The 26,153-nt window shown below is 39.8% G+C and overlaps 1 protein-coding gene across 1 annotated transcript in view; it reads right to left on the reverse strand.

Moving 5' to 3' along the window:
* CRY1 (cryptochrome circadian regulator 1) overlaps window positions 1-26,153 on the reverse strand; it is a 34,810-nt gene that overhangs the window by 4,109 nt on the left and 4,548 nt on the right. The window contains exons 2-10 of the mRNA XM_042889900.1: window positions 11,123-11,231; window positions 8,000-8,142; window positions 6,502-6,686; window positions 5,269-5,357; window positions 4,474-4,614; window positions 3,655-3,966; window positions 1,322-1,473; window positions 1,015-1,217; window positions 130-231 (exon numbers count right to left, since the gene is read on the reverse strand). Coding sequence (XP_042745834.1) covers window positions 130-231; window positions 1,015-1,217; window positions 1,322-1,473; window positions 3,655-3,966; window positions 4,474-4,614; window positions 5,269-5,357; window positions 6,502-6,686; window positions 8,000-8,142; window positions 11,123-11,231 — 1,436 coding nt within the window. The remainder of the gene's footprint in view (window positions 1-129; window positions 232-1,014; window positions 1,218-1,321; window positions 1,474-3,654; window positions 3,967-4,473; window positions 4,615-5,268; window positions 5,358-6,501; window positions 6,687-7,999; window positions 8,143-11,122; window positions 11,232-26,153) is intronic.

Below are 26,153 nucleotides of genomic sequence, written 5' to 3' on the forward strand. Positions count from 1 at the left end.
ATTAAGTTGCTCCAGAAACTGTCTTGTGAAAACAGCTGTCTTACAACACACAGTGCCAGGGCCTTACACAAAGACATTTCAGCTATTCAGTTCCAGTATTTCTATGTATTAAAAAACAGTATGACTGACCTCCTGCACTGCTGCAACCAGAAATGCTTTCTCCTGGTGAAAAACTCATTAGGCCACCATTTCCATTTCCATTGGGGTTAGAAGGCACTGTTGCAAGAAGACCTAAGCAACAAAATAAGATATGTAGCCATAAAGACATAAACCAAACAAAACAATTAAAGGTAGCATCCGTTGTACTCATGGCAGGCAGTTCTCCATCCTCATCCCAAGTAGTCCAAGTATCCTTTATAATACGATAACATCTCTCTCTCTCCCCTGCTGCTGAGATCTTCACAGGTAATTCAGTTACATAGCAGGCATTTTCCACATAATGTTCTGCATACATTTTCTAGTATATATTAGTTACAAGTGCCACTAGATTGCATTGGACTGCAGTGTATCCCGATTCAATATCTAGTATTATCTGAATAAAGACTACTTACAGCCTCCTGAACAATCTACATGCATGTGGTTTTCTTTCCAGAGAAAAGGCAAAGGTCTTTCCTAACTGAAATTAGGCAGAATGTTAACAGAGGCTGCAGTAGTTTTATCTGAATAACAGCACTTGAAAAATATATCGTATGACTGAAGTTATGAATAACATTTTCTAGCCAATGGTGTTAAAACTGAGCTGTACAAGAGCAACATAATATTCAGAAGAACATATGCTGGTCAGTTTAATTAACCAGAAGTTTCCATAAATCCAGAGAAAATTTTCTGGACAAGATTTGTGCAGTCCACGTTAGCTCTTTTGACCCTCTTGGTTGTATTTAATATTTTCATTTATTTGGCTGTACAACCCTGGTTGCAACACTGAGTTCACACCTATCTATGGGATGAAATCATTAGCTGCTGGAAGACAAGATACATCTACAAATAAATGAAGCCAATAGCCTACAGCCATACCCAGTCCTCTGTATCGTGAAAGCTGCTGGTAAATTTGTTTCATCCTCTCAATATTCAGACGACTTGCTTCCGCATGGTTTACCATTGGTTTGGGATAGTTAACTCCTATGACACATTTTGCAGCTTTCTGGACACTCTCTGGGGCATTCCAAGGATCATAGATGTATTTTGCAGGGAAACCTCTAAGTACAGGCAAATAACGTCTTTAAAAAAAAAAAAGAAAAAGAAAAAGAAAACAATCCATTTTAAATATTGAGCTATTTGGCAATGTCAGTGAATTTACTGAAAATTCTGGAGCGTGAGTTACCTGATGTAATCTCCATTTGGGTCAGTTCTTCTGCCAAAACCCACTGGACAGTAGCAGTGAAAAAACTGCTGAAAGAAGGAACTACAGGACAGCCACATCCAGCTTCCAGCATTCACACTCCAATCTGCATCAAGTAAGAGCTCTTCAAAGACCTCAAGAAATTAGGGCAACAGGTTAGTCTGAACACGGCACATCTTTGAAACACTTGCTTCTCAAGAACAAATGGGAGTCCTCAATTCCAAAGGCAATCCAGCTCTCCAATGGCACAACATTCGCAGAACGCTCAGTACACAGTTGCAAATACTTACCTAAATGCCAAACTCAAGAACAAAAGTGTGATAGCCCGTTGTGATTTTTACCCTGTAAACAAAACTTGGAGACATCTCAGAAAGGGAAGACTGGAAAGTTGTACATCTTTGCTAATATAACCTTCAAAAAAAAAAATACCCTCAAAGGATGGCTTGCCTATAAGTGCATTTGTTGCTCTTGGAAGAGCTGCTTCTTCGCGTTACAACTGAGTAAGCTTTGCTCATTTCTACAAAGCAGGAAACACAAGGAACTTTCCCAACTCTGACTGCCAGTCTATATACCTCTGCGTGTGCATTCACTAGGTGAGGAGGCCAACAAGTGAAAATCCAGAGTTTCAAGATACAAAAAAATAATTCAGAAGCTGTATTCTTGAAGGCCACTAGTTAATCTAGTGATCCAAGGACACACACTTACAGATGTGTGAACCAACGAGACAAAAACCATCTTCTGTGGTCATTACTATTTGTATTAAAAATAATATATGAGGAAATAGATTTAAATTTGAAGCTCAATCCTTCCAAAGCTTTCAAGTTTCTAGCATTTTTTGTTTGTTTTTAATTAATATAGACAAGCCCATCATGCATTAAAAAGTTTATCTGCTCACTGATCACATGATCTAATGATGCAGGCTAAAAAGAAAGAAACTTTATTCTTTGAAGGAGAACCTGGGAGTATTTCTATAAAAGGAGTGTACAAAATAGTTTCCCAAATAGTTACTTCTTTAGCCTGTTTTTCCAAGTCCTCATTTCCCTTTCAAACTTGCACTGCATCCAAATGTTTCAAAGAATCATCATCATTTTTCTTCACATTAAGATTCTAAAACAAGATAACACTAACCAAGATCTCTCTCTATACAGAGAAGTATTCATGCTATTTTTGTAACACCTGGTGTACACTGCAATGTTTTCTAGCAGTTAGAGATATTTAAGCATGAGTTGATTGAAAACAACCCTATTTTTCAAGTAATTGCCTAACAACATAGCAAGATTTTTAGATGAACATTAAATGCTTGCACTCAACTGCTCCCCTAGATGCTGCCATGCAGTAAGACCTAAAATCACATTTCCTCAGAAGGCCAGGTTAGCATTTGCTAGCTATGGATGTACTGAAGTAACACCCTTTGACTGCACAAGTCTGGTCCGTCCGTACACAGGCACTGTTTCAAAAGTAGCACTCATCTGTAAAACACAGCCTTTTCATCTGGCTGAATTACCTGTGCATATTTATCTTCAATGAACTGTAAAAGGAAAATTCCTAAGACAGCTTACGTCCTTATGTAATCAAGACTTCCCTTTTAATTGAAGTGTGTTTACTTGCAGCTGATCTATTAAGGGAGATGAAATTTCATAAGACTGGATGCATATATAAAATGCAAGCTCAAAATTTGGAGGACAAGTACATTTATAAAAAACATAAAATAAAAAAATATTTGTCACTATCATTATCATCATCCAGTGAAAGAAGGGTGACCCTTCCAAAAAAAAAGTAGAACTTTCGATTGAAGTGATAAGATTAAGTTACCACATTCTTTTGTTCAGAGGACTGATGCGTGCACTTTCAACTTCAGCATCTCCTGGGTATTTGCATGGAAATCAATTGCACTGAAAATACAGCTAAATGGCACTGCCCATACTGATCCTTCTAACATAAGGTGAAGGGACAGAAGTAGCTAAAGGGACACTCTCAGCTCTTAGTCTTCTCCCTTTAATTCCTGTGTTCTTCCTTAGCAGGGAAGCCAACATACGTTGTGAGCAGGAACAGTTCATGAAACATGACTATAAACAAAATTTCAACTACAGGGTTTAACTATACTTCTTAAAATCATAGAATCCTTAGAGTTGGAAGGGACCTCTGAGGGCCATCTAGTCCAACTGCCCTGCAACAAACAGGGACACCACAGCTAGAGCAGGCTGCCAAGGGTCTTATCTATCCTCACCTTGAGAGTTGCCAGGGATGGGGCATCAGCCACAAAATTTATGTATAAATATAAATCAAAATTCAAAACCAAGAATGAGAAAGAATACCTTCATTCCTTCCTCCCAGCTAATCCAGAGGTCACCTCGAGTCAAAAAGCATGCCACAGCATGCCGAGCTAAGTGGTGAATCCATCCTTCTTGACGAAGCTGCGTCATAATTGCATCAATCCAAGGAAAACCTGTCCTGCCTTCTGCCCATTTGGCCAAAGCCTCAGGATTCTTATCCCACGGAATTTGAACACAGATAGGATTCCCCTCCATTTTATCAAACCGTGGATTGTTAGTTGCCGCTGTGTAGAAAAATTCACGCCATAACAGCTGGCCATAGAGGGAGAGGGGAGGGGAGCTGTTCTTTTTTACCTGAAGATTATCAAAGGAAAACATTTTATCAGGAAAAGATAGAGGAAAAAAAATAATCACAACATTTAAGAATTTAAGGCCATATGAGGAGAGGCTGAAGGAGCTGGGAATGTTCAGCCTGGAGAAGAGGAGGCTCAGGGGAGACCTTATTGCTCTCTATAACTTCCAGAAGGGAGGTTGTAGTGAGCTGGGGGTCGGCCTCTTCTCTCGTGTCATTAGTGATAGGACCAGGGGGAATGGTTTCAAGCTACGGCAGGGGAGATTCAGGCTGGACATTAGGAAGTATTACTTTTCAGAAAGGGTGGTCAGGCACTGGAATGGACTGCCCAGGGAGGTGGTGGAATCACCGACCCTGGGGGTGTTCAAGGAAAGGCTGGATGTTGTGTTGAGGGACATGGTTTAGTGGGAGCTATTGGGAATAGGTGAACGGTTGGACTGGATGATCTTTTAGGTCTTTTCCAACCTTGGTGATTCTATGAATGTGTAGCTGACGGTGTAGGATCATACCTTTTTGTACAGGTCCGTTAATTTGAAATAAAAGAGTCGACAGGACAAACAGCCAAAGCGGAGGTAGGGACTAAGCCCTGTAGGACTTGCCAGAAGGGAATTGGCGTTCATACGTGGTCTTTCAAAGTTTGCTACCCAAGCCTTAAAAAAAATAAAATAGACCCAAAACACTCTACCATCAGATTACAGAGCAGGTAACAAAAGTTAGCAAGCTTACAGGGAGAAATCATGCACAAACAGTAACCAAGTCCACATGCTGAACAGGTGATCACATCATGTTGGAGCTAAGGTGATCAAATGTTCAAGGAGCTCTCCTCAAATCAGCAGAATCTTTAGTAAATAATTCACCTCAATGAAGAAGGTGTGAACTGTCCTCCAGAACTACTTATCCCTTCTTTAAACACAGAGGAAACCGCGACAGTTCACAGTACGTTAGCTTTTAGAGGAACTGCCCTTCAAAGGCATGAGAAGCATTTCAAGTAAGGTTATCGCCAGAGAAGAAACAAATCCATTTCTCAAAACACACAGTAGCATGACAGACTTTCTCTAAAAGTTCAAGTAGTGACAGTTTGGTGTCATCTTTTAAAACTAAGAAACTGCAACTTGATTTACACCATTATACAAAGGCCCTGAGTATGAAGGGTTATTTTTTGTTTCTTTCTGGTGTTTTGCAGAGGGGAGGGGGCTGATAGTTAAAAAGAAGAAAACCCAATTTGTTCAGTTCTCCTTACGTTTCATTACTGAGAACAACTCTATTTTCCAGATACTTCACGTTCACAACATTATGAAATATACCTTTCGTTCTAGATGCCTTTCCAGTCGTGTGAGAGCTTCTGTTTCTCCCCCAGGCCATACTGCAGAAGGCAGACCATCTGTGTCAAAACCTGAAAAACAAATTAAAACAAGGAAAGTCCTTGTTTGTCTCTACTGAAGGGCAATAAATTCTAAAGTATTGATACTTGATGGCATATTATTACATGCTGAGAACAGCCCTAAGATGGACATGTGGCAAAGTACAAGTTCTATAGCAGTTCACAACCAAGTCTTACCAAACCATGTTCAACAGCTCCAACTTGCAGGAAAATGCATTTTTTACATTCCACTATAAAGTTTAATGCTGAATAATTTTACTTCAATTCCACTACTTTTGTTTTTGCCCAAAGTGACCTTCCATTCATTTTCCAAATTATTTTCATGTTTCCAGCTCTGCAGTATATTGGTTATCTCTAATCTACGACTTTTACTTTTTTATTACCTCACTAGTAGCATCCATGCTACCTTCAGAACTAACATTCCTATGTTTCATTGACTGACATACGTAACAGATTGGAATTACGATTAGAAATTCTGCTGCAGAAGATGAAAAAGAGGCAAGCTTTTTTCCCCTCCCTCTCCCCTACACCAGGTACATGAGATAATGTGTTTAGTGAGATCTTTCTGAAGAAGGTTTCAAAAGACAGAGCAGCAAGAGCACAGCCAAAATTTGTGCAGAACCTTTTCTTAGAAATTTGGTGGTCATGCTGCATTTGTTTGTATATATTTCTGATGTTGAAATTTATACAAACAAGAGACTTTAGAATCTTCTAAAATAATTATTTGCCTCATTATCATCTTTTATGGTATCTCAAGACAAGGTTTTGGAGCTTTGTTTTGTTTTAAGTTATACTTTTTGTTGTAAAGTGATCGATGACAAAACACAAGGTCACCAAACACATATAAAGCAAAGAAATAATAAAAGACTGCAGCAGCTTGATGACTTGGTATCTCGAGAAAGTGGCTGTGCTGTACTTCAAGAAGCTCAACAGTACTTTGTGTAGTTCGATCCGCCTGACCTCCCATTTAATCAAAACACCTAAAATGCACAGAGCTCATTATCCTTTTTTGTTCTATTTGTTTGTCGTAATTGCCACCAGCTAACAATTAACCAGAAATAGAACCTCTTTCATGTGGTTATTTTAAATATTACGCTTTCAGTGGTAGGCTCCTTCTCTACTCCTTCCTCAACATCTAAACAGCATAAGAACTTACCTAGCTCTTCAAGCGACGGGACACCGTATTTCTCATCGTGGTCATCAGAAACTGGAGTGGTGCATTTCTGCATTACCTCTGGGGTTATAGTTTCCACTGGCATCTCCAGTGGTTCCATCCTACTAATTAGAGTCTGGAATCGTTTGTATGTAAGAGGTGGCTGTCCTCCATTTAATTCTATTATTCTGGTTTTAAAAGGAAAAAAGAATAAAAACAAAGTATGTTAGACAACAGGATGCTATAACTTTTTTTGGCTGTTCTTTTGTTTGTTTGTTTTTAATATATACATCTAGACAGGCAGAAAAAATATTGTGCTATAAAGACAGATATACATGGTAATCCAGACAATTTGAACCTTAATTCTAAACCATCGTTTTGTTCTCACTGGGAAAACATAAATCAACTGTTCAAAACCAAGTTAATTAATCTTAACTTCTGGGTTGAGGAAAGTTCCTTAAGAACGAGAAGACTGCAGCAACATAGGTGAGTTAGCATGATCTTAGTAAGATGCATCCATCTGCATAAAAATATACCATTATTCTACTCTGGCATTGAGGGCAGAGTTCAGTGTTACAGCTGAAGTAATACTGAGAAAAGATTAGGCTGCCATTTATGTGCAATGACTTGTCAAAACACAGTTTTCACTTTCTGCACTGCCCACCCTCAAATCTGTAATCTTGGAAACAGGAACAGTTCAAGAAATAACTTAAAGCAGTAAACAGAATCAACTGCTCACTTACGGGCAGGGGGAAATGAGAAGGAATTTTGACAGAGGGGTGGATTTTCAATTTAAGATTTAAAAACAGCCACTGGTTTCAGATCAGTGTAATTATTCCCTTCCCCCCAGCGCATCTAGCAATTTCCCATACACATGGCTTATGACACTAAAACCAGCATCTACCATAACAAATTACTTACTGTTAAGAGAAGCCCAGTCACATTTTTGAACAGTTTGCAGATTATGTTTCTATAATAAGGAGCTAACAATAATCCATTTAAATAGATCTTTGGAATAATAAACACCACATTAAGTAACAGAACACAGGGATATCAAACAATCCCCAGAGCATCACTGGGTGCATAACTTATAGAAAACAGTTTTGGGAAAAAAAAAAAAAAATTGAGGACCTTTTGCTAACTTGCATAGAAATGAAATTGAGACAGAACAAACTAAAACTAAACAAAAACAGATACCAGTTGTCAGAAGTGACAGTTGTTTGCACCACTTCACTATTAATTCAGAAAACTAACATTATTGTCAAAAAGAACACAGAATCAAGGCTGCATTTCATAGTTTTCTGTATCAATTTTGGAGATGCAAAATTCTGCTCAGTGTGCAATAAAATTTGTATGAATAGATGGAAGAATAAAAAATATAAAACAAACGTGTAGTTAGGAAGAATGAAAAGTGTTCTATATAGAAATTAGCACATGCTGTATAGAAAATACTATATAAAAGCCATACTTTTTTATAAAACCAGAGGTAATGGTAACTTACTTGTCTAGGTCATATAACGTGTGAGAAATTCGAACGATGACCTCCACTCCAGCTTCACTAGCCAGCTTCTTAATTGCTGCATCTCTCTCCTTCCCAAATGGCTCAGAATCATATTCAATAGAAAGTTTTGCAATGCTCCATTCCTGAAACACAAAACAAATATGTGGTCCTTCAGCAAACCAGCTGATTGATAGAGTGAGGAGAAGAAGAATGGAAAGGGCATGTTGTAACACCAGCTATTGTCTGTGGAGATAAAATACACAAAGGTACAAAATACAGAGATATAGATACCCTGACTGACAAAAAAAGCAGCCAACATTCTGATATCTAGTTTGGAATCAGATCAAAAAAAGCCTCTATTGATCTGCCCCATTACATTTCCACAGAAGCTTTGAAAATTCAGCTTTAACTTTAGGATCCACATACTTAAGAGTCATAACAGAAGGAAAAGATGACACAGGCTGTCTTCTGGACATTTTTGAGTAGTGGTATCTTGCTGCTCTGCAAGCTCTTCACATATGCCTGTTAACTTCAGCAGCAGAGCTGAAGTTTCTCTTTTTCCTTCCTGTTCCAAACTCTCCAGCCTCCAAGTCCTACAAACGCTGTAATTAAGCTCACAGCAATGAGTAGGGGAAAAGAACCAAAGGAAGGCATCACTCACAAAGCTGCAGTTTCTGCAACAGCAGAAAATAGGTAAGGTGAAGTGTGCACAAATGATCCTTCAAAGACATCTTGTCCATCAAACTATAAAGAAACACTCTTCTAAACCCAGTTATCTTAATCAGGAGACCTAAACACACCAGCCAGACTATTTCAGAGAGCTAGACTTACATCAGAGGCACAGGGATACAACACTGTTAACTTAGGCCACTGCTTCACTTCTTGACTCCTTAGCCCTCACCTAGATGGAGCATAGGTACAGTACTTAGAATAAACACCTCTAGGGAATACGTGGCATCCTTCCACCCTTACATCTGCCAACACTGACACAGCAGGCCCCAAACCCTTTAGCAGCCTCACTCACTCTTACACAATGTTTATTTTACATTTGGTGGTGTAGAAACCATCCATTTGACAGTTGGCAGCACATTTTCTTGAACCCTTCTTTCCTCTGGCACGTTGAAATCATGAAAAAAAAGCACCCAAGGGCCAGAACCACACTGCACTTCTGTCTCTGTGCACTACTCCAGAAGATGACAACCTACTGTGCTTTCAGTAGCAATACCAGCAGTAGTGCTGAGAACGGGTGACACTAAATTAAGTCTTAAGAGAAGCAAAGGTGTTCGTAGGGATTGAAAGTGGGCAGGAAAGAAGAACACAAATCTCTCCTGCTCTACCAAAAATCCTAGAGTCCTTTTAGTCCTTAATAACAATTAAAATATATCAGTGCTCTGTCTTTTGAAAAATATTAACCTTCAACCTGTGAAAAGGAGAGCCCTACTAAAAAAAATAGCCATGAAATATTCACCCCCAGGCATCTTGGATTAGGTTTCTGACACAAGAGCTTACAGAAATTCCACTACCTTCTATCATTATTGGCTTGAAGATATCACCTTCCAGATAAAATGTGTCAGAACTGTTGATCACCTTTATGAGACATTTAATGAGAATGATCTGAAAAACTTGATTCAAGGTTGCACATCACCCATTGCAGGGCAAGTACCTGATGTATAGATTTCTGCTCTGGCACAAGAGGCTACGAGAGTAACTGTATGAGATACATACATACATGCTCAAGGTAGACTTCAGCTGAAAGACTAACACGCCCAAGAGATAAAACAATGTCTCTTACTTGTCCAGCCTGGTGTTGAAGACTTGATAATTAAATCTCTTGAGAAAATAGTCTTTGCAGAAAAAGACATTTTTTCCAATCTTGTTCAATCACCTCAATCCAGTCATTCCATAAAACCTTTTAAAAATCAGTATGCAAACACACTGAGCAGCCTGGAGAAGAGAAGGCTCCAAGGAGACCTGATAGTGGCCTTCTAGTACCTGTAGGGGACCTACAGGAAAGCTGGGGAGGGACTTTTTAATAAGGGTGTGTAGGAACAGGACGAGGAAAAATGGATTTAAACTGGAAGAGAGCAGATTTAGTCTAAATATCAGGAAAAAATTTTTTACTGTGAGGGTGGTGAGACACTGGCACGGGCTGCCCAGCGAGGTTGTGGATGCCCCCAGCCTTGAGGCATTCAAGACCAGCCTGCATGGGGCTTTGAGCAGCCTGGTCCAGAGAGAGGCGTCCCTGCCTATAGCTGGGACCTACATCATCTTAAAGGTCCCTTCCAACCCAAACCACTCTTTGATTCTATGGTTCATTTCCACTATCCTATTATAGTATTACTTTAAGGACACTATTATCCGGTAAGAAATTACTATCAGTAGCAATTTCTCAAGTTTGGATTTCTTGATAAAACTCTTTCCTGCAAAAAAAAATTAAAAAGCAATTTACGATGAAAGGAGTTTGATATCATTAATTACCACGTAAAGAACAGGAATCTGACAAAATAAAATTGAAAATTCTCAACTTTTAAGTTCAGCTTCATCGTTTTCATCAAGAACAACTGCAACTTACGCATAAGCTACTTCAGAAAAATATTCTGAAGTATATAGAAACAAGAGAGCTAACCCTGCATTTTGATCAAGCCTATCTCCTGTGAAAAATGTAGTGAACCACTTCTTATGGCTAAAAAGCACACCAGCACCTTGGTCTAAATCAAGCACTGCTTTTACAGGTCAGACTTTGAATCTCTGCATTCACGCATGCATTTTTTTTCACAGGGAACCCAGAAAGAAAACTTAGACCAGGACCTATACATAGCAAAACATGATAAATTAATCCTATTTCTGGAGAGGAAAAAAAAATTAAAACTGTATAGTCTAAGAAGAACTTGGGTCAGTTGATGATATGCACAGTAGAGAGGGAGGGAAATCCAAATATTAAAAAAAAGCCCTGAAACTGCAAAAGTGTTTAAGCATTTGCATGGAAAGCAACTTGCACTTCAGTATACTAGAACAGGAAATACTTCCAGTTGAAACCAGTTTGACAGTCATATGTATGGACAGAAACAAAATGTATGGTAACAAGAAACCTGAATTTCAGTTGTATGTATTTCTAGCATTTACCTTAAAAAGCCTGGGGAAAACATCTGCTGGCTGTCCACGAATAACAAACAAACGTGAATTCAGTTTCCGTAGATTGGCATCAAGATCCTCAAGACACTGAAGCAGAAACCTGCAAAAAAATGGAAAGAAATGTTTGCTTTCTGAGGTAGACCAAACAAATTTACAGTAGAAACAGGGATCAAGAGGAATAGCCCATCTGTTATCAGATCTTCCATATTTCATGCATATTTTGATGATGCATGCATGTCCACATCCTAGTTACACTTAGCTTACAGTAATTCAATAGCTCTTATTAAGCAGCACATAATTGAAAAGAAAAAAAAAAAAAAATCAAACTGAGCTCTCATTCAAGTTTTCACCTCAATGCTATTCAGTTCTGGAACACTTTAAAACATAATCAAGTCTTAACTGAATCTCTAAGTGTCTTGTCACCCTGAAGGGGGAAAAAATAGCACACCACAAAAAAAGAGACAATCAGCTATTGGCATACAGCAATGAAACTTAATCCAAGTGCCCCTTACAACACAGGGGCCTGAACTGTTACTAAAAACAGCATGTCAGGAGCCTAGATGGTGAGAAGCACGCCTTCGGCCTTCACTTACAAAAATAGCTCTCTTTCTAAGGAGAAATGTCACAAACCAGCTCTACCCTCCCTTGCATTTGTAATGAGCAAATCAGGAAACAAGAAAAAAAGGGGAGAGAATGGGGTTCTGCAAATCTGCATGTCTTCAGGTCAAACGGGCATTTGCACAAATGATGTTGAGGCAGATCTACACACCAAAGAATTATTAGTGGATGCAGTAACTATAGGTAACTAATGGTGAAGATTGTTTGTGGGGGAGACAAAAAAAATTGACAAGAAAACTGCAGCTAGTGGACACTTAGAGATGATGGGGATACTCAGTTGAGCATCCCAGTCTCCTCACCAGCTCAGTGTTTTCCCCACAACATTACCTATGTGATAAAAGTAAGGTTTTAATCAGGAGCTGTTCAAACCCTCTACCACGATGATGTTACTGTACAGCAAATCATGCGCTGACCAGGGCAGCTGCTAAGTTTTGTGCATGCATGTGTCACCGGATTCCCCACCATCAACCAAAAGTGATACCCTGAGAGGCAAAGGAGAGACTTTCCTTCTGGAGGCCATCATTCCTATGAGGACCTGCCACACCACCACTACAGGTAGGTGGCACAACAGCTTGAGACCAACTGAGGGACAACACTGCCAAGGTGGCTCTGGGGATGTGGCAGCACAGGTGCAATTATGTGGAGATGCCCACTGAGCTGCATGTGCCCTGTGTGGTACCAAGACCAGGCACCCAAATAACCCATTGCAATTAAAATGCTATAGACTATAAGATATAACATGCAACAGTTGTAGACCTACTGAAACTGTGAAAGACGACTTGTCTCCCCTCTTACATTTTTAAGAGTTTTTACAATAGATAAGTGATGACTAACATTTTTCCCTTAAAAAGTTGGAGGTAATGTATGAAAAAAATAGTATGCACATGACCAAGAACTGCCAGAAATGTATGGCTCACTTGACCTGAAAGGGTAACATAAGCAAGTGACAGAGGAAGCACGTGTGTAAGAGCACAGCAGCTTCTTTTCTGACAACTACGTTATGTGTTTAATGACAGGAAGAAAAAATGATGCCCAATTCTCACTTTGCTAAATTTTCATCCGAAAAAGCCTCCAAGGCAGTTAGACAATGAAGAAAGATATGCTCTAAAAAGAAACATCTGTATAAGAAGTCATTTTAATATTAGATTCCGGACTAGAATTGCATACGCTTCTACTTAAAGAGAATGTGGGCCCTAAGTTTGTAAGCCAAAGTAGCTTCCAGGCCTACTCCAGAAAGTACAGAGTGTTTTTCTGTTGTTGTCATTTTTGTTTTGAACTTGGAATTACAGGTTCTTATCATGAATTTTGTCCATTTCAATCTTTCTCAGTCTTGCTTCCCAAGAATATACACGTTGACAAATTTTTCACCCCCACTACAAACACAAACAATAGTGTCCCAGGTGGCTTTGGAATGCTACAGCAGATTTATTTCTGATTTTAAACTTCAAATCACAGAATATAGGGGAAAGGCATTAAAGGAAACTGACCAAATAAAATGCTCACAGCTATTTCAATGCAAAAAACGCTCTCAGGAAATCATTTTTTCCTATCCTATCTACATCTCACTTCCCCCTATTTTCTCAACCCACCTTCTTCCTAACAAACCACAGCATACAACTTTAGTCTGGACTGACACAAAATCCTATTCAAGAAGATTACATGCGCTGACCCAGTCTTCAATTCACATCCAAGGTCCCTAAACTTGCCCTTAATACCATTTAATCTCTATATTGTTGGTTTAACAAATCTTCTCTACTATCCCTACTATCTATCTATCTCTATAAAACTTTCACGTATGTGAAAAACCAACAGTCTAGACTGGAGTTGTCAAATACATGGAGGAAGAGAGAGGGGAGCTGGGGGGGGCAGGGAAGAAATTATACACCCTGCTATCTCCTCTCCCCAAACAAAAACAGAAGCAAACCAAGTCCTAGCTTAGGCTGCACGACTGTCACTGAGAACACACTGTTCGGAGATAAAAACCAAATTAAGCCCTAGCGACCCTGTGGTATTTGTAGTAACAGCAGTGCAAAAGAACACTGCTTTTGAACTGGAGAACAAGGGTTCAGTTTACAGCAAATGATTATTCAGAATGATCGTGCAATTTATTAAGCCTATTTGAACCTTCCATCTGGTCCAGATGTTTTTAACAAGATGTGCTGCAAGTGATGAAACTAATCTATTTTGTTTTCACCAACCATATTCATGCAATACCACATCTGAAGGGCATTTTCTCATTAAAATTTGAGAAATTTTATTAAAAAAACCCTTTATGCAGGTTTTTTGTTGGTTTTGGTTTTTTTTTTTAATTTATTTTTTTTATTTTTTATTTTTTTATTTACTTACATAGAGGCTGTGGCACCTCTTCTATGAAGAAAGGTTGAGGGAACTGGGCTTGTTTAGCTTGGAGAAGAGAAAGTTCCTGGGAGACCTCATTGTGGCCTTCCAGTGCTTGAAGGGAGCGTATGAACAGGAGGGGGAATGGCTGTTTACAAGGGGGGATAGCGATAGGACAAGGGGGAATGGTTTTAAACTGAGACAGGAGAGGTTTAGATTAAACATTAAGAGGAAATTTTTCACTCCCAGGGTGGTTACACACACTGGAACAGGTTGCCCAAGGAGGCTGTGGATGCCCCATCCCTGGAGGCATTCAAGGCCAGGCTGGATGTGGCTCTGGGCAGCCTGGTCTGGTGGTTGGTGACCCTGCACATAGCAGGGGGTTGAAACTCAATGATCATTGTGGTCCTTTTCAACTCAAGCCATTCTATGATTCTGTGATTTTCCTTGCTCAATTAGAAGCAGTAACTTAAGAAGGCTCATTTCTAGGCATGACCACCACTAATAAATTTGCAGTTGAATCAACAACTCATCATGACCTCAGTACCCATCTTTTTCATGTGTATGGAAGTTCGATTAAAGGCATGCTAACATCTAGTTTTAGATACATCTGGGCACAAATTACTTCGAATTTAAAGTTCTACATTTCAGGATTCCTGCTTTTATCTAACATGCACTTACGTGAAAGGAAGCTGACAGTCATACCAGCTCCAGCAGGAAACTCTAAGCCCATTGCTTTCCTTAATATTGGCATATATAAAGCATTATAATGCACCTCTTAACAAATCCATGTTCCATTGATAACGTACGCATGTATGTCAGGGAAGGAGTAATAAGGTATCTACAACATGCACCTCCCCCATATTAAGCAAACAAAAAACACTAGAACGTTAATTCTCAGCACTCTACACACTGTTACAGTGCATCATTACGGGATCTGGAAAGAACAGTTACAGAACTACTTTCCAGGTTCCACTTTGAATGGTAGCACTTGACTACACGTGAGCATGGTGGTTCTGAAGAACCAACTCCATGCATGAGTACAATGCAGGACAGCAAGATGCGGGCATTTTCCTCAACTGCAGGCATCTAAACAGAATTGGGAGCAGCACTCCAGGACAGACAGCAAACCTATTTGAGTTTTCTCACCAAAACCATCAAAAATATGTTCCCTCTTCAGCTTAACATACTTCAAAATTAGTCTGTGAACTGGAATGAGCATGAAACCCTCTAATCTCATTAAAAAGTAATCTCTCTTCAGTATATGAACTCCCGGAGCAAAGTTTCCTAACACCAGCTTTGAAGTAACAGTTACTAGGCTTGAACTTTATTATACTTCTCTCCCCAAGTGTGGCAATTAGGAGCTATTTCAATAAATCGCTCTCTATAGTAACAGGTCACGTGTTCCTGAGTCTGCAATCTGAAACAACTTTGTCCTTTCAAAGTGAGAAAGCACTTCCTTTATCACTTTGACTAAATATAAGAAGCGCACAACCTAACTTAGTTAAAAAGGCTGAACAGATTACTTCAGCAGGTAAGAGCATCAACCCATGTTTCTTCAGCTGAACCAAGCGTTCCACCCCTCTGGTAATGCCAGGGAGCAGGAAGGGGCTGACACGAACTAAAACTTGTTCCATTCCTCACTCGCTAAATATTTTACCTATGACTGCACAAATTCCAGCAATCCATCCAAAATACTGTTGAACCAGTATTTCCAAATGCCTCCTTTCTAACCAATAGTCGTCAGGCCAAGTCCTTAATTTCCATCTCTCCAACAAAGAAAAGCAGTGTCACACAAGAGATTTGCAGCACTGTGGCATTCAATCACCACTTAGGCTTTGTCTCTCAGCACTATGTTTTGCAGCCTAGTGGTCACTGCCTTTATTTTCCTATTCAATTTTTCTTCAGCTTTTCTATCAGATGCCGCTTTCATAAAGAATAGGATTCAATAAAAAGAAAGAATATTACACACTGCAGAGCATCAACCACACCTTTCTATTTGAATGAGTACAGTTTGCAGCATTAGGCTCCGATTGCATTAACAGATCGTGTGAACATGTGTCTTTACGCATGGAAAGAGAGATTTGGCCTTTCATACACATCTTCTGTTTTTCCCTACGCTCAGTTGGATCATTATGAAATTCCAGTATCACTTAGGTAAACACACTTCTCCGATTAGCTTCTACAAGATTTCATCTAATACTGCAACTGTAAAACACTGAGAAGTACCTCAAATTTGATATATTTAATATTTTATCAGTGCGTTTTCCTGTTTATCACTAACCAACGCATCTTAGTGCAAGCAGTATATTCTTATGAAACCATAAGAAGATTAAGCTCAGACAGGATTTAATTGTTATGTACACTCCACAGCATCCTTTGGCAGCTTGCCATAGCAGTATTTTCCTGTTACCAAATCAAGGTCACATAGAGGCACATCTTATTATATTACGTTGTTTCAATGAATACAGTATATGACTTAATTTCCCAAAAAGATACACAGTAATACCTTTGCTAGTGTGCTTATACACAAGAGCAAGAAAAAGTTGTCTTTATTCATCAGGGGATACAGAAGTGAGCTGGCCACAGAGCTAACTAATCTCCTTCAGATTTGTCCTATAGACAGCAGAGAAAGAATGGCTCCTTCACAGTGCAACTCCGGACTTCAGCACCTTTCATAACTTGGTATGAGCTGATCCATGCACAGACCAGGAACTGCATCGCTGGCCTTTTTTCTTCTGGGATTGACAACTGTTATTATCTCTAAGCCAAAGCAAAGCAGTGATGGATGAAGGAGACAAGATGCACCCAAGCCCAAGTAGAGCTGTGGTATGCATAACTGATGTGAAATATGCTCTTAAAGAAAAGCAAACAACACAACAACACATTAAACTCCTCAGAAAAGGTTGAAAGAAGGGGTTTCAAACAGTAAGTATTGCTTTATAGTGGTTAACCTCAGCACATGTTCAAGTTGAGTCCTTCTCAGTGGATCTTCTAGAAGCTAAGCAGCAAAGACCATCTCATCAGGCTGGACATGAGCCAGCAGTGTGCACTTGCAGCCCAGAAGGCCAACAGTATTCTGGGCTGCATTAAAAGAGGGGTGGCCAGCAAGGAGAGGGAGGCGATTGTTCCTCTCTACACGGCTCTTCTGAGTCTCCATCTGGAGTACTGTGTCCAGGCCTGGGGCCCCCAGTACAGGAAGGACATGGAGCTCTTGGAGCGGGTTCAGAGGAGGGCCACTAAGATGATCAGAGGGCTGGAGCACCTCTTCTGTGAAGAAAGGTTGAGGGAACTGGGCTTGCTCAGTTTGGGAGAAGGCTCCTGGGACACCTCACTGTAGCCTTCCAGTGCTTGAAGGGAGGGTAAAAAGAGGAGTAGGAATGGCTGTTTACAGGGGTGGATAGTGATAGGACTAAGGGGGAATGGTCTTAAACTAAGATATTAGGAGGAGGTTAGACATAAGGAGGAAATTTTTCACTCACAGGGTGGTGACGCACTGGAACAGGTTGCCCAAGGAGGCTGTGGATGCCCCATCCCTGGAGGCATTCAAGGCCAGGCTGGATGTGGCTCTGGGCAGCCTGATCTGGTGGTTGGCAACCTGCACATAGCAGGGGGTTGAAACTAGATGAACACTGTGGCCCAGGCCATTCTGTGATTCTATGATCTCACATGTGGAGTTGGGTGGAAATACAACTACAATATGCAATATCATTTTATTAAATAAAACAACAAAATAATTTGAATCTAATCTACCTTACGCTAAGACATAGATCTTCTATTTCCATCCGTACCATTCTCATTAATTTCTTCACAAGTGAGCTACCTTTTCAAAGGTAGCACTAACCAAAGGAAAGGAGTACACAAGAGATGTCCTATCAAAGGTGTCCTAATTCAAGAGACATGCATAACCTCCTCAAAAGCAACCTATATTTGGCTCCTATTTTGTGATCCCTACTTCACAGCAAATAGCATATCTAGTCTTTGTAAAGATCTGGATCTGAGCTCCACACTTAAAGAACACCTACTACTCATCCAGACTCATTCCCATTTAACAAGCAACAAGCAACTCAAATTACTGGTTACAAAGGTCAGCTTTCTGGTGATAAGAGATGAACAGGCTCACAGTTCAAGTCTCTTCTCTACAGTCTTCCACTCTAACATATGTACTCTGTGTTCACTTTTCTCCAGCTTCATAATCCCAATCTGCTGAAGTCCTCATGACTTAATTCCTTATGCTGACTCTTTTCAGAATGAAACGACTTGGTTCCATAGAAGAAAAGTCAGGAGCAAGCAGCCATATCTGCAGTGTGGACAGCTGAGGAAATAGGACCTAAAAGCAAACTATAAAATGTAGCTACTTGACAGTACAGCCATGCTCACGCTTAAATAAACTTACAGCTCCCTATTCTCATGTACCCACATAGCCTTATTTAAATGAGCTGCTCATAAGGCTTCATGTAATTAAACCAGAGCTGGCCTTATTTTTATTCCTGTTGCTAAATAAAGTAGTTCAGTCACATTACTCTCCAGAATCCACGCTGTCTGTGAGAAAATAACTGCCAAGGCTTGTTTCAAAAGAATAAGAGAGACTGAAGCTACAGCAAGGCACCGTCCCGCAGCCTGGTTCAGAAGGACAAGTCCCATACTGACCCTCACTTTAACTTCCCTTACATTGACCTTTATAAGGTTACAATTATTGCTAATAAGATTTTATAAATTTTACCAGAAAAAGAAACAGTGAGTAAAATAAATATATTTCTCAACTACACCATATAAATCACAAGTCTCTGTTTCCCACACCAGAACAACTTATTATATCAAATGAATAGATTAAGGATAGAGATGAAGTCAACTAACATACACAAGAATTAGCAAAATGCTTGGAAGACAGAAAATATGTGAATTTCTTCATTAAAAGCAACCAGATTTCATCTATTGCTGGTGTCATGCTGGTCAGCCATTCAGCATCATCCTCACTTCCCACTGCTACTCCAATGAACCAGCATGGCCAAAAGCTTCTGAACAGGTTGTTGAAAACTGAAATCTCCTCTAAATACAAGGTAAATAAACAGAAATCTTTTCACATTTCTAAGAAAAAAAAAAAGAAAAAAAAAAAAAACACAGGAAGAATCTACATTTTTAAGAAACATCAAAAGCCCCAAATAACAGCTTTGTTTATGAAGCTGCACAAATTCAGAAATATTCTTTTGCACCCCCCGCTCTATCCCTGTATGAGCAAGCAATGGTTCCCTTCACTCCGCAGGGGCCTTACATATCAAAGTCAGAAACTGACAAAAAGGATGCACTGAGCTCAGTAACATAAGCGCTGGCATACAAAACCAAAATGCAGTTCACGGGATAATAGCTGAAATAATAAAATCGAGTAACATCTAGATAAACATCTAGATAAACACTATCCAACCTGCCTGTTGGTTTAGGACCAACACCAAGGACAAGGGCCAACATGTAATACTTCACTTAAAGAAACTGAATTTAATTCATCTAAATTAAGTTACTGCAGCATCCACTTAACTGTACTACATCACTAAAAAGTTATAGTCAACCATCTCTCAAGAAGATGGTTCAGATGAATTATTTTATGAAAAATGCAGTCTTTATAAGAACTGTTTTTTTTCCTATTTTAGCTGTCTACCCATTGCTTTCATTTGAAGCAAATGAATTGCCAAAGAACAACACTATCATTGATTCTTGACTGTAGAAAGAATAACAGCAGACAGCTGGAAAACAAATCCTCCACACTATCAGTTTTTTCCAGTTTGCTTGTGCGAGGTTCAGAATTAACTGCACCACAGAAGATGCAGAAGGGAGCGCTGCCAATGTAAACACACAAATGGAAGGCACAGGACAGGACGCTCTAAGCCCACCTTCCCAAAAGTGGATAACTTTCAATGAAGACAAAGCGCTTAAAAACCAAGAAGTACAGTGAAATATCAAGCAAACTGCTAGCATTCCAGGAAGGAGATGCCTCTCTTAAGAAACCATGTAGTATTTTTTTTGCTTTAAAGCTGTTTCCATAGATGAAAATGATAGGGGAACATTTGTAGCCTCTGAACTAAAAACTTGCTTAATCACCATTGATGGGTATTATTGCTATGCAGAGCCTTGCACAAGAGATTTTCCTTCTTCACTGGAGGTCAAACTGAAGGAAAAACAAACCTTATTTGCTTTAATCCCCACACTTCAAGGTGAAGGGAAAAAGGAGGGAAGAAAGAAACAAAAAGAAGCCTCCGAACTCCGCAGCTTCCATTACTGCATTGCTCATAACCTGATCATTTCCTTATGCCGTTTGTAAGAACATTTCGGTATGAATCAACAAAAATAGTTTCTTAAAGTAGGTCGTTGCTGCAGCAACCAGTTGGCTGTTTGGACTACTCCCTGCCACAATGACCTACTTTTCTAGTTATATGTAACTGTTATAGTAGGAGCTGTAATTCTAGTTCACTTCCGAAGGGTTGCGAGAGGATTTATAACTTGCAGTTGAACTTTATTCCTAACAAAGACAGATAAAAGCTGTGAGCGTTTACCAGAAGCAGATGGGTTCTGTTCCTATGTTGTATTTAGAAGCACTGCCACCAAAAGGTTAAACGAAATCTAATACTCAAAAAGCACCGAGCCAATATGCAAAATTGGGAGCTGACAAAAAATAGAAAGGGAAGCTGTCAGAACGAACAGCTACTTGTGAATTACGTGTTCCAAGGCAGCGCCAATGTCTGGCAGCACTCTTTCTATATAGACAGGCTGCTCAGAAACTAATAAACTCCATCTAGAGCTGTCATTAAAGATCATTTTAAATCTGCACAAAAGGCAAAAAACTTCTGTCAATGACAGGTAAACTAACGCATTTCTGAACCTTATTCAACCCTGCAGGAAGGGTGCAGTAGGAACATACAAGGATACAACCAAACCCAGGAAGTAACACTGAAAAGACTTAACTCCCTGCTTGCTGTTGCCATGGATGGGCATTATCCTTACAACAAAGGAAAAAAAGATTACCGGTACTCCACTGAACTGTATCCTAACCTCGAGGAGAAAATAAAGATCATCTTTGTAGTGCTAAGCTCACAGAGATTCACATTTCAATGACACTGACTTGCACAGTGGTATTTTTGATCAGCCTATATAACCCCAAGTTCAAAAGCTTACGCTCAAGTTAAATTTTATGAGGTAAGCACAAGAAAATATCACTTTCAAGGGGAAGTCAACACAATCCAACAAAAGGCAAGCTATGTATTACCACCCAGCACATCCTAATTAAAAACTCAGTTAGTAGAAAGGTTCTGACACACATCTCTCATGCTACAAATGCAAGAAAACAATGCACATGCACCACATTCCTCCAAAGGCTTTACCTTAAGCTGTCTTAAACATTCTAAGTTCAGAAGGATGAAAACCAGAACCGATGACAGCAGCACTGCAAGTGGAAAAGTTCTTGAATTTTCTCTAAACCTTCATTTTTGGAACAAATCATATGTAATGATTGTACTCCTACAAATATTATTCTCCTCAAGCAGAACATTAAAGAAATAAATATTTATTTACCAGCACACTGGATGAGCAGTACAACAGCAGCCAGAGCACTTGCAAAGATAGGATTCTGGAAGAAGGATGTAGCAGTAAAAGATAAAAATGTAAAATCATTAAAAAAAAACCAAAAAAAAACAACAGAAAGGCTGTTGCTGCAAGAGCAGCATCTGATCACTAGTAATGCTGCTCAGGTTGAAAGCCTGACCTCCAGTGCCAAAACTGCAAGGTCTGTTGTGCTGTCTCCTATAGAAGAATCACAGAACTCTGGTAAGACTGTCAGTAAATGCAGAACTGAAGAAGATTTCTTTGGCAAACTAACAAGCCTCAGAGCTGGCAGTTAAAAGTATGGTGGAGATGTCATGAATGTCACCTGACAACTATTCATGAGAAACAAAACCAAAATGCAACCTCGCCTCCATCCAAAGACCCCTCTGAAACTTGGATGACAAAGATATTTTATTTTAAAAGCGCATCTCAACTTTTCAATTTATGGTCATGCCTCTCCCATGAGAGCAATAAGGAAAACAGCCATCCATCTCCGCTAAAAGCTGTGTTATTCTCTTTGTATATTTAAGACAGTTTTAAGAGACAGTCACTGAAACCCAACCAGACACATAAATACACTCGTAGAATAAGTCATTTGTTTATTCCCAAAAATGGTAAATGTGAGAAGAGGAAAAAAAAAAAAATAAAAAAATAAAAAAAATCCCTTGATACCATGGAATTTATTAGCAAAAATCAAACCTTCAGCTCAGAGGAAACTCACAACAGATCACCACAAAGATTTTTCTCCATTCTTCAATTCATCCAATGTACTGGAGAACAAATATAAGCTATTTTTAAGGTCAGCTGCTCTATGAGCTGGAGTGCCACAGTTCTTTAAACATTTCTCCTGTACTTCAGAACTGCAGAGATTGCAAAACTGAGATAAGCTTGCCATGGTGGCGCAGTGCATAGCATAACTGTGACTGACACCACGCTCAGCATGAAGCGGCCTACATGGAAGAGTTACCTATCAGTGTACTTGTTTTTCCCCTATAATGGCTGCTGTCTCACTTTTCTGTTGATCCTTCTTCTGCTATTCCAACACAAGACAAGCAGCAGTTTATCCTTTACCTACAAGGTAAGCAGAGCATTGGCAGCTTCATTAAGGAAAAAAAAGTTCCACAACTGCTGGCACGCATAGGCTCTCTACTGCAAAAAGAATCAACACATTTCCCAGACCATGGGTTCCACACTTGGGAAAAGACATCACATGGTCAGTACTTCCTTCTAGCACTTGCACATTTACACAACCCAAGCTGCAGGACATTAGGTGCTTGATGTAGCACCTAGCTCCACACATTACAGAATACAGCAGATTACAGCCAACATAGTTACCAACCAAACTTTTCAAGTGCAAGCATGATGAAAAAGATAACAAAAATCCGAGTATTCATACCAGGAGCTGTTTCTAAGTAGCTCATGCCATAGGTATTTCCTCTCTGTTAGCAAAGAATCAATAACAATCCACATTCATGCTTTACAGCTTCCACATTTGAGCTTCCGGATTTTTTTTCCCCACCCACCCAGTATTTCTGGTTTTCATTTGTAAAGGACAGGAGTTTGTATCCTGGGAGGAATCAAACCCACAGCACAAGAACTTTGCAGCTTTCCCTTTTTGTGGGTGCGCAAGCCACAAGCATACAAACTCACGCTGCAAGATGTATGTGACTGAACAGGAGAGGAATCAAAGAGCATGGAGGTAATGGAAGTTTTCAAAGCAGGTCCTGACTTCCTGACAGGAAGAAGCAACGCAGAACTCAAAAGCAAACATGACATGCTCATCACTTCAGAAATCAGATTTGCCGGAAATAGTTACTATCCAGATCAATGTCCAACTGACAAAGTCCCTTCCCTCTCTGGTACTTTGAACAAGTTCCATCCCATAGCAACAAATCTGTTGCGTTAGCACTTTTCAAGAAATCATAACCAGCAGTTTTGATACTTGAATTGTTTTCTGAAGTCACAGTATGAAATCCCTATTTCCTACTCAAGACAGTCAATATAGACATTCAGATCTTTCAAACACTAATGCAAATTAAAAAGAAAATAGATCTCAGTTCACCATTCAAGAAAAAAAATATGCGTACTTTAGTAAGTTACATCAACTGTAACTCTGCTACTGTCCCCAGCAACACCTACAAAGCTAACATTTTCTTTAAACTGCGAGCAATTAGAGTGCTCATAACTGCTCCAAAAGTATACAGACTCTTGCTGCACTTGTCTCCATTTACACACTCAAAACATAACTCTGCAATACTGACCTATTTTCCCTGGTCCTTTCTGCACTATCCTTTAGTATCCTTTCTCCCTGTGAAAAGCAACAGTCACATGCACATTAAACTCCAAAGTAATGGAAGCGACTGCTTAAAGATGACCTGAAAAATATATGGAGGCTTTGGGGTCAGAAGAACATTGCAATTATAGTTCACCCGTTGTCCTAGATTGCAAAGAACCTGAAAGCCACAAGTACATGGAAGCACATGAACTAACCATGCCCCACGTTTAAAGCTGTGAAAACTTAAAGAGTGTTCACCAAAATACCCCACAGTTCAAGTCCTCTCTAGGTGTAACCACAGGAACTGCTATCAAATCTGCTAAAAGGTAATATGCAACATACTAAGCCTATAAAACACAAAGCCACAAACTCTACATGGCTTATACAACCAATCCAGGCTTTAACTGACTTCTGCCTTTTGAGTCTGCTATGGGAACACTAGAATCACAAGAAGCCCTGAAGTGAAGGGTTTCTTTCAGTATACAAATTAATACATTACAGACCTCAGTGCCACTTCTACATTGAAAAAACGGCTGACTTCACCAGCAGCTTGACCTTCCTCCCATCTCTCGTTATATAACTGACCTGAAAGCCTGCCAGGAACTGAGTGGGTATGGAAGAGAACCACTTTCCTTGAAAATAAGGCTTTCATTCTGTAGATTAGCTGTCATAAATGAAACGGTTCAGGTGGCACAATGTGAACAGCTCTCCTGCAATATTTGCATAATGAAATATGTTTCAAGAGTATCTGCTATTTGTAGCATTTAAGACATTTTTCACAGGCTGGAGGGAAATACACTTTCTTACATGAAAATTTAAGACAAAGTAAAAATTTGTCTTCAAGAACTGATGCAGAAATCATTGATAATGATACATGTTTATCAGTTAAAAACAAATCTGTATTCTTGACTGCATAAAAAAGCTGTCTGCACAGATAGCACTTGAGTGTGGTTTGTCATCCTCTCCTTTCCATGACCAGAGGACATAGCAGCACAAGCTACGCTACACCCGGGGAAATGGCTGCAAGTTGTACCAGAGGAGATTTAGGTTGGACATTAGGAAAAACTTTTTCTCTCAGAGTGGCCAGGCACTGCAATGGCTGCCCAGGGAGGTGGTGGAGTCGCCGACCCTGGCAGTGTTGAAGAGGCGCCTGGACGAGGAGCTATGAGATATGGGTTAGTTCGTGGTAGCAGTGGTAATGGGAGGATGGTTGGACAAGATGATCTTGTAGGTCCTTTCCAACATTGTGATTCTGTGATTCTAAGCTACAGACATATTACCTCCCCCTAATCAAGTAAAGAATGCAGTTTATTGATACTTCAGTAAGACAAAAAAATTCTAGTCCCAAAGAAGACAAGTAATCGTATGGACTTGTTTCTAGAGCACATCTCCCTTGATCTCAGTCACAAAGTCCATATGCTCCTATTACATATCAAGAATAATTTACTCAGATCTTCTCCTGCAGTGTTTAAACCTGTAGATCTGTAGTATAAAACCAGGTCTCCAAAACTGCTTTACTTGAGGAATTAGATTCCTGCAAGATCCTTCTTGCAGCCACCAAGCACATTGTATAAAGGCTGACTGGAGTCATTCTGGCCTAAAATCACCACCCAGAAAAAACAATGTATTGAGCACTTTATGTAAGATTTGGTTTGCAGTACCACCCGCTCTCCCCAGAGCAACCAGCACAGACTTGCCTCCTGGTTTAATAACAGTTACGTTACAGAATCTGGTGATACAAAGCTATTCACCATGAGAAACAGGCGAGCATAGGGTAATTTCTCAGCCAGCAGAGTTATTTCTCACCTTCTGATAGCACAATAAAAAAAAAAATAAATTGGCTTTCTCCTCACACAGTAAGAAGGCCAGTACTTATTTTCAACAATAAAACTTCAAAGGGTGTCAACAAATGGAGACACCACAGAAGAAGAATAATCACCTTCTGAAAAACACCCAGTGGTTACCACGCACAAACGTCACAGGCTACAGTTACACTGTCATCTCCATCCCCAACCAAGCCATGGGAGGAAGGCAGCTGTCCCTCCCACTCCTGCCTCTCCACGGCTACCACCGCCTTGTTGTGGCACAATCTAATCCTACCAAAAGCAGGCATTAAGCTGTCCTCGACAGCCCAATGAGCTAACCTGGTTCACTAGAGGGCTGCGCTGGCAGAGGGTGGAACCAGCCCTTTCATCAGCAGTG

The sequence above is a fragment of the Lagopus leucura genome, unplaced genomic scaffold (genome assembly GCF_019238085.1).
Source record: "Lagopus leucura isolate 7727_CA_CO unplaced genomic scaffold, USGS_WTPT01 Super-Scaffold_100159, whole genome shotgun sequence".
NCBI lineage: Eukaryota > Metazoa > Chordata > Aves > Galliformes > Phasianidae > Lagopus > Lagopus leucura.